Consider the following 8949-nt stretch of genomic DNA (forward strand, 5'->3'; position numbering starts at 1 on the left):
GGTGGCGCAGGCCTGCCGGGAGCAGCCCTGGAAAACCCGCCGCCTCGCTTGGTGGCAGGCAGCGAGCCGCCACGGAGAGCGTCAGACCCGCTCCTTGTGGCCTTCTCTCCGCACGCACTGCGGGTGCTGGTGCTGATGCTGTCACCCTTTTGCGTCAAACCCGAGGCGGTTTCGGGCTGCGGGGCTTGCGGGCTTGGCGGTGCTCTTCAGGAGGAGCTGCGGTGGGTCTCACCCTTGCCTGAAGTTCCCACGGGTGGCATAGGCTGCAATAGCCCTGGGGAAAACGCAGTATCTGGAAACTAGCACTTTTTTTTTTTTAACCTTGAGGGAATCGCTGTGAAACATTCTAAGACAGTATATTTTAAGTGTTGTAAGCAAGATCAACGTGGATAAATAGAACTGTCTTTGTGAGTATATTTTATATTGGTTTTCTATCTTGTGTGCAGTTCTTTCAAAACAATTATGTTTTTTTTTTAATCTATGGAACTCGCTGGCAGCTTTCAGCCTCTTGAATTGTTTTCACAATCCCTGAGTACTGAGAAGATATGAATGACTCTGAACAGTGAAAGAAGATTCCCTGTGTTTCATTTGAAAAAGCAACTGAGTCAGTAAAATCTTTCCTGAAGAACTTGTCATTAGAAGCCAAAAGATTGTAGTTGTATTCCTTACTCCCGAGCATGACTATTAGAAAAATAATTTAAGAGCTGTGTGAAATCAGTTGCTGCTTTTGTGCAAGAGGCTTACTTTGAAGGTTGTTCATATTTTTCTTATTTGGTTGTTTTTGGTTTGTTTATTTATTTGTTTGGGTTTTGTGGGTTTTTTTTTTTGCCTGGTTGTCTTCTGAGATTAAATTTGTTTCAATAATTAAAAAGGATTTTAACAGTTACAGATGTGAGAAGTTACAATCCTTCCTAGAGCACTAGACCTGCAGGCGCTGGCCTAAGTGAGCAGTGAACTGCAGTAGTGAGGTTTTAATAAGCAGCTAGGCTTCTTTGTTTGTTTGCCCACTTATTTTTTGTTGCTACTGCTATACTAGGCCTGTTGCAGTAATGCATTTTTTTCTACCTCACATGCCACCTGTGACATTGGCAGTGCTGCCGAATCAGGCTTTGATATTCCTGACCATTTTTCATTACCCCCAGTGAAAACTTCTGCTGGCCTCTGTCCTGTTTGGGAAACCATTGGGGATGTGTTATATTTATAGTTTTTTTGTTGCAGATGCATCTATGATCAGAGATGTTCTTTTCCATATTAGGAAAGCTAGCTTATGTGAAAGATAGATACAAAGACTTGTTAAAAAAAATTTTCCTGCTTGTTGATATGTGATTAAGACCCTTTCTCCAGTAATTAATGTCTATGTAATTATTTCATTAGGTATTTATTGCACAGTCAAGAGCTTCTGGAAGCCACCGAGACGTTGAAGATGAGGAGCTTACACGAATCTTTGTTATGATACCAAAATCCTATACAGAAGAAGATCTGCGAGAGAAGTTTAAGGTACTGATTTGCTATTTGCTAATTGTTGTTTTAAATTGCCTTTGTCTTAATCTCTCATAACGGCTGAACGCATGGAACTTTAATGCATTTTCAATATTGTAAATTAATGTGCTTTTTAATTGTTCCAGATCTATGGAGACATTGAATATTGCAGCATTATTAAAAACAAGACTACTGGAGAAAGTAAAGGTTTGGGCTATGTGAGGTATTTAAAACCATCGCAAGCTGCCCGAGCAATTGAAGAGTGCGATCGAAGTAAGAATCTGACTGAATTCTTTCAAGTTTTTCAGAATAAGTGTGTATCATCATTAATGTACCTTTAATTTTTAGTTTTGTTTGCAGGTAACTTATTTACGATATAAGCACATCTTGAGACAAAGTTCTATTGCAAATAAAAAATACTATTATTAACATCCATTGAGAACAGCCACCTGATTTTCATTCTTGCAGGACCAAACTGCAAGGAAGATCAGTGAAAAGAGTTTGGAAATGGATACAGAGTTTTCTTTCATGCATTATTGGCCTCTTATGTAGGCTTCCTACACCGGAAAACCTCATTTTAATGTATTCCTGGGAATATGCATTTTAAATCAATTTTTTATATATATATATGTATGTATTATCAAATATAAAAATATATTTGATAATCCATAGGGATTCTACATTTATTTAAGAACAAATTCATCCTGCTTGAAGTTTGGGGTGTTTTTTGTTTGTTTTCATTTAATGTCATGATTAAGCTGTTACAGAATGAAAGACTTTGTATGCTTTATGACCAACCATTTGTCATTTATGCCCTAGTACCAAAAAAGTATTAATGAATTTGAGAAAGTCTGGTGGAAGGCCTCCAAGGTAGTCAGGGGCTGAAGCACATGACTTACAAGGAGAGAGGGAGGGAACTGGGATGGCTTATCCAGGAGAAGAAAGGCTTTTGGGAACACCTAACAGCAGCCTTCCGGTCCAACTTCCTGTTCACTGTTTGCTTATGAATATGAATATTTCAAATGTGAAACAACTTTGTGTGTGGATGTGGTTGTTTTTCTGTTGTTCTTGTGTGGGTGTCTTGTCTTTTTTCTCCAGTAATATATGTGGTGGTTCTACATTATATCTATCATAAATGGTTCTACAAAAATCGTATTTGTGACAATTCTTGCATAGGAATATGAATCTGAGATTACTTAGCAGTTAAATGTTATTTCCTTTTTGCTGTGAGGTTAAAATGAAATTAGTGGGATAGCCTGAGAGTAATACCTCTTCCTTTCATAAAATCAAACCCTAGATTAGTGCAAAACATACATGAACTTCTGTTAATAGCACAGAAGTTCAGGTGGTTGCCTCTGGAGCATCTCTGAATCCTGCTAAGTATCACAAAATGGTTGAAGTTGGGAGGGGCCTCTGGAAGTCATCTTGTCCAACCCCTCTGCTCAGGCAGGGTCACCTGGGCACTGGTTGCCCAGGACCATGTCCAGACAGCTTTTGAATATCTCCAAGGATGGAGACTCCACAACAAGTAGTCTCTGCCATGCTTAACTTGTGACTAGGAGTAGTTCTATGTGGAAGGTGTTAACTTTCACACAATTATTATGGTACGCTTCAAGAGTTATAGATCAGTTATTTTCCTAAAGCCAGCACTTACTGGGTTTTCTGAATAATATGTTTCTAAATATAGTACTTGGAGAATGCAAATCTGGTCAGGTAATTCGGATGTGCTGAGGTGTTGCTGTATGTGTGGTTGTTTCTTTCAGGCTACAGGGCGATTTTAGCTGAACCGAAAAATAAGTCATCCGAGTCTTTTGAACACGATTATTATAGTAACAACACAAGGCAAGAACCACGAGGAAATACACTTCTGTTTTGTAAGTCACAGATTTTTATACTAAAAATGATTTGTAGTTGCGAGTGTGGTCACAAAGTAAGAATGCAGTTTGGAAGAAGGGAAGCTAACAGAGGCTTAGATCAACACTTAAACAGTAGGTTGGATGTTGGAGTTAGAAACAAGCCAGGTGTTTTGTTTCTATATTTTTATGGCTCACCTTGCTCAAGCTGGTTGATTATTTCCTGACCTGCGTTGGTGAAATAAACACGTTACCTTTAGTATACAATTGACTTAGATTACTTTTAAAAGTTGAATGAAAAATATGTATGAAATGAAGGCATGCTGGTGTGATGACTCAAATTATTTATTTTTATGTTGATTCTTGAGGTGGGCAGCCGGAGTTTTGTAGTTTTGAAAAACATGAGAGCAGAATTCAAGAGTCAGTCTCCAAACGTCTGTCAGTGGTATCACGGCTTCCCTTTATCCAAGAGCAGCTGTTTGCCCTCTTTGATCTAATCCCAGGACTGGAATATTGTGATGTTCAGCGAGATCCTCATACCAATAGTGGTAAGTAAAAGTACAAATATATGTATTTTCGTTCTATGAAGGGAATGCCTTTTAATTTTACTTCAATTCATTTGTATTGCAAAATACAGTACACTTGTTGGAAAGAGTTAATGTTTTATGTATCAATGGTTGTTATCACTGATGCATAAACCCAAAAATTCAGTTTTGTTTGAATCCCTCTTTACAGATAGCCTTAAATACCTTTATTTTCAAATAATAGAATCTCAAGAAGGACAGAATCAAAACCATGAGGAGTGGGTTTTGGTCAAATTAAATTAATAATTTTGGGCAGAATAAGTGGAGAAAAAGTTTCAAAAATTATTAGACATCTTGTTTAAGTGTTCTCTAAACAGATCTTTTGAGTTTTTGTCTTCAAATTGGGGGGAGGGGTATCTGTGTGTAGAAGCTGACATGAGTAAACTGGATTAAATCAGTCCAAATAAATCATGTTTTGTATTGGAAGGATTGTTTTGATTTCAATCTTCTTGTTGTTTTGCTGTTGCTGAGAAAAATGTCGAACAGGGTTCTTCTAGAAGCTTGAAATGGAAGCAATTCAGAGAGTTAAAATGTAACTTTACGGTACTTGAGATTCACCCTTGATGGGATATTGCATTTTAAACTGAAACTGTAAATGTTTTTGTTTCTAATTCAGGGTTAGGGAAGAAGACATGTTTTCACTTGTGTTGCTTTATTACCGGCTTTTCAAGTATAGCTCACCTGTCACTAATTGATTCCACTGAAGTTTTCTTCACAAATATTGGTGATGTTGCTATTAAGTAATGTAATGTGTGGTAAAAAGACTTAAGGATTTTGTATCATCGTGACTATTGTGCAGTTTAATCATATTGCTTTATATGAGTGTAGTTTATTCTTAGGACTTATCCATATCATACTGAAACTGTGTGCACTGTATTTGTAGGGTACGCTGTCATTCAGTACAGTACTGCTGCATCAGCTATATACGCCAAGTATAAATTACACGGTTTTGAGTATCCTCCTGGAAATCGATTAACTGTCATTTTCCTAGAAGATGGGAGTGATAGCTCAGAGTAAGTACCAATACATAGAGATAGAAAGTTCTAAGTTGTGTTCTGGAGAGCAAATTTTAAAGTAAATAAATAAATGATTTTTTTTAACATAAGAAGTAACAGCAATGTCACTGTGATCTTGTTTCATACTTGTAGATAGTATTTTCTGAAGTCTAGGCATTTTGGTATGTTGTTGTTGTTTAGAATAAGCCTGTTGAAACTTACTAGTCTTTGGTAAACAAAAGATTAAAATATACATTCTTAAGATACATTGGAAAATGTTAGATTTGGCAAGAATCTGTGTAAATGTCTCTGTAATATGTAACAAGGCTGGAATGAGTTTTTGATTAGGTTTTTGTATTAAAACCAGATTTATCAACCTGATCTCCCAGTTGTGTTTTGCAGTACTGCAAATACTAGCCTTGTGAAGCACATATGTAGAGTAAGACTGTTTGGTGCTGAGGATCTGATATCCTCACTGTATGGGGATTGTCAGATTTTACTTTGACCATCTCCAATCTCTTTCTGTGATTGGAGTGCCCATTACAAGTTGGAGTAGCTTAGGGACACTCCTGCAGTGAATATTTTGGCTTAGTTTCATGCTAAAGGAATGTCGTTCATGTCAAACCTATTCTGGGATATGAATGAGGACAGTAAGGAGCCACAACGGGGAGATTCACTTCAGAAATGCATGCCTGATCTTAACTAAAAAAAAAAAAGAAAAATTTATTGCAACCATCCTTCTTGCAAACAATTGCCTTCATTCTTCAATAATTCGTACTATTTCATGGTCCTACAACAGGGACTGCGAATCTATGCAAAAAGTGCAATTGCTTTTTCTTATTCTGCAACAGAACAACGAAAAAATGCTGGAAAATGAGAGCTGCAAGTAAACTTTCAGTGATAATATTCTGACTTCTGAATTGAATCTCTGTATTCTTTATTGAAACAGGTGAAACTTTTCTGTCCCTTCTGCCTTTCAGGCACCTTTCACAAAAAGTAGTGGGCTCTGTAAAGTTAATTTTTTAATTTCTTTTCCCCTAGTGTATTAAAAAGAGCAAAGGAAAGTTTTGTATACGTAGAAATGTATGAGTGTTTTCAGTGAGTGGCAGTTAGCATGCACACTTTCAGATCATGTCTAGAGTGTCATGAAAGCCTGATTTGATATTTTATCTACATGAGTTTACAGATTTCCAGAGATATTTTCAGATGTGCATTAAATCTTGCTTTCTCTTGCTGAATTTAAGATGACCGTAACTTACTCTTTCTTTAAAATAGTTTCTTATCGCTTCTGCTTTGCAGCCTTATCAGAAAAATGGCAACACAGCTGGTAACAGCACATGTGTCATCAGTGTTGCGGAATAACAATGCAATTGTTCAGCAGTATAGGACACCTCCTGTAAGTTAATATAATGGATACTGTTAATATACTTCTGAATTGTTGTAAGAAACTTCAGATATGTCAATAAAGAACACTGCTTATTTTCTTCTGTAAATGTTTTACGTGCTACATTTTAAAGATGTACCTCTGGTTGGCTTGTACATTTTTATTGCCTGTAAAGGTATCAGACCTAACTTGGATTTATTGCCCAATTTAATTAAATAACTCAAAATAAACAAGTTAATTGAGATGAGAACTGGTAGAGCCTGTTTATGTCCTGTGGTAGGAAGAAGAATTGTAAATAAGGTAAAATGACTTTCCCCCGCCGGCCCTTGGTTAATTTATACTTGCATTTTTTCCCTTGTTTCAGCAGGCATTTGGAGGAACTTCGGGCTCGCAGTTACTTCAGCCCCAAACAGATGCCATACTTCCACCACACAAAAAAAAAGTTCCACCTGACACTTCTGTGAAGGAAAGGCTTTTCATACTTTTTCATCCCCATCCTTTACCTGTAAATGTATTGGAGGACGTGTTCTGGTAAGACTCCATTTACAAATAAGGGTTCTCTAACCAAAAAAAACCCCCATGAAATATTTAAAATAAATGTTGAAAATAAAAAAAGAGGTTGTCATCGTGAAAACTCTTTCCATAAAAGACAGTGCACAGTGATCAAGAAGTAATAAGTGATCAACAGGTAACTTGCTTTTTGGAACAAATGTGTAATGGAATTCACCTTGAAGCATAGATGCAATGTCATCAGTACAGCAGCTTTATTACTTATTTTTACTTCAGATTAATGCAATCTGAAGTAAAATGTCTAGTCTCTTAACAATTTTTAACCAAAAATGTGGTACTTCTGGTTTTTGTAGCCTAATTTATTTGGTATTTTCTTGTACATATTTTTATAAGGAATTTAAGTGTTTTGATAAATTTCCCCAGTAATGTAGCGGAGTAAGTATAGGGAGGTTTTTGCTGATCTATCCTGAAACATTTTGATGATTTGCATCTTATTGACACTATTTCAACTGTCCTTTCACATTATCTCCTTGTGAGGAGCAAAGACTTGAGAGACAACTTTTGCCATCTTTAAAACAAATCTATAGTTCAGCTGTTCTCCAGTATTTTATATTATTTATTTTTAGTATACTCTTGAAGAAAAAGACATTTCCCTTTTCTAATAGCTGGCATTTGCAATAAATCTTTCAAAAGCCAAAATACTTTCAAAGCACCAGGAGAGGAAAAGAAACAATATGCACTTATGTAGAATTTAAAACTGTACCTATTTGATACAGTGTATTTTCTTAATCAGCTGCCGGAGAAGAAAAAGGCTATGCACCCTAGTCTTGACACTGGTATAACTTCAGTATGCAGCAAGCAGGCTTTATTTATTTTTTAAAAACACTTTTTTAAGGAACTGTCTACGACTCTCCTGAGGACTTGGAAATCTGTTGGATTTTTTTCCGTACAGCTTTAGCACTTGCTTTCTGAGTCATTTTAGAGAGATCTTTTCAAAGATGAATCACAAATGATCAAGTTAATTTAAGTGAGATGCGAGTTTAGCCTCTGAATTATCTGCTGGTTTGTGTGTGTGTGTTCGTCTTGGTTCGTTTGGGATTTTTTTTTTTGTTTTATTTTTGTGGGTGTTATTTGAGTGCCATTTAGTGTTTGGAGATTATGGTATTGATTAGCTTTACTTTTTTTTTTTTTAAATAAGAGAAATCACTGGTGCTTCTGGTTCTAATGTAATATTCCATAGAAAACATTGCCTATGAACTTTTGGGTTTTTTTCTATTGCTGCCTGGAATTCTAGAGAAGGGAATACGAAAATTGGGAATTTTGGAAGAGGGCAGCACAAGAAAATACAGCATACATATGAGAATATTGATTTTGCAGCTACCAAGCTATTATAGTTCAGATTGGATAATAGATATCAGTGTTGCAGGAAAACCTGTAAATTATCTTTTTCTTCCTTTTTTCTCTCTCCTCCACAGTCGTTTTGGACACTTGATAAAAGTTTACCTTGTGGCTGGAAAAAATGTGGGCTATGCAAAATTTGCAGACAGAGCAAGTGCCAGTGATGCCATAACTGCGTTACATGGCAAGATTGTGAATGGTGTCAGGCTTAAAGTAAGGTTGGCAGACTCTCCTACAGAAGAATCTAACAAACGCCAGAGAACTTACTGAGCAGGTGAGTACCCAGTCTGAGCTGTTAACTTAAACTGAAGTTCAAATACATATCAACTACTTGAGACAGTGATAGGCAAAGTATTTTGATGTTAGATATGAACATGTAGTGATAAACTTTAAATCTATTTTTATCTAACAACTTGAAATTTAATTTGTGATATATATGTGTATGCATACATGTATATATGGGTGTGTGTATACTTACATATGCACACGTACACTTTCTTTTAGTAAAAATCTATTTTTATAATTTTTGAACAGTTATGAACCAATTGATTAACATAAACCTGGATGTTCACTTTATGTACATCAGAGTAACGGTTAACACTGAAGAGTATGCAAAAATAAAGAATGGAACTGAGATCAGCTTGTGTGTGTGTGTCTGTCTTTCATTAAAAACACATGCCCTCACAATGGTGTTGGATAAAGATGTAGTTTAGTCCTTGAAGGGCAGAGGAGGGAAGGGGTAAATA

The 8949-nt window shown here is 36.3% G+C and overlaps 1 protein-coding gene across 1 annotated transcript; it reads left to right on the top strand.

Annotated features, from left to right (window-relative positions):
• Positions 1–1374: 1374 nt before the first annotated feature.
• RBM45 (RNA binding motif protein 45) lies at positions 1375–8518 on the top strand (the record flags this gene model as incomplete). Its single annotated transcript, XM_010287154.1, has 8 exons — positions 1375–1497; positions 1626–1752; positions 3243–3353; positions 3701–3880; positions 4800–4929; positions 6211–6307; positions 6660–6826; positions 8281–8518. Coding segments are annotated over 8 exons (1128 nt in total), but the record flags the coding sequence as incomplete, so codon positions are not given.
• Positions 8519–8949: the final 431 nt, after the last annotated feature.

Source organism: Phaethon lepturus, unplaced genomic scaffold, assembly GCF_000687285.1.
Source record: "Phaethon lepturus isolate BGI_N335 unplaced genomic scaffold, ASM68728v1 scaffold105, whole genome shotgun sequence".
In the NCBI taxonomy this organism is placed as follows: Eukaryota; Metazoa; Chordata; class Aves; order Phaethontiformes; family Phaethontidae; genus Phaethon; species Phaethon lepturus.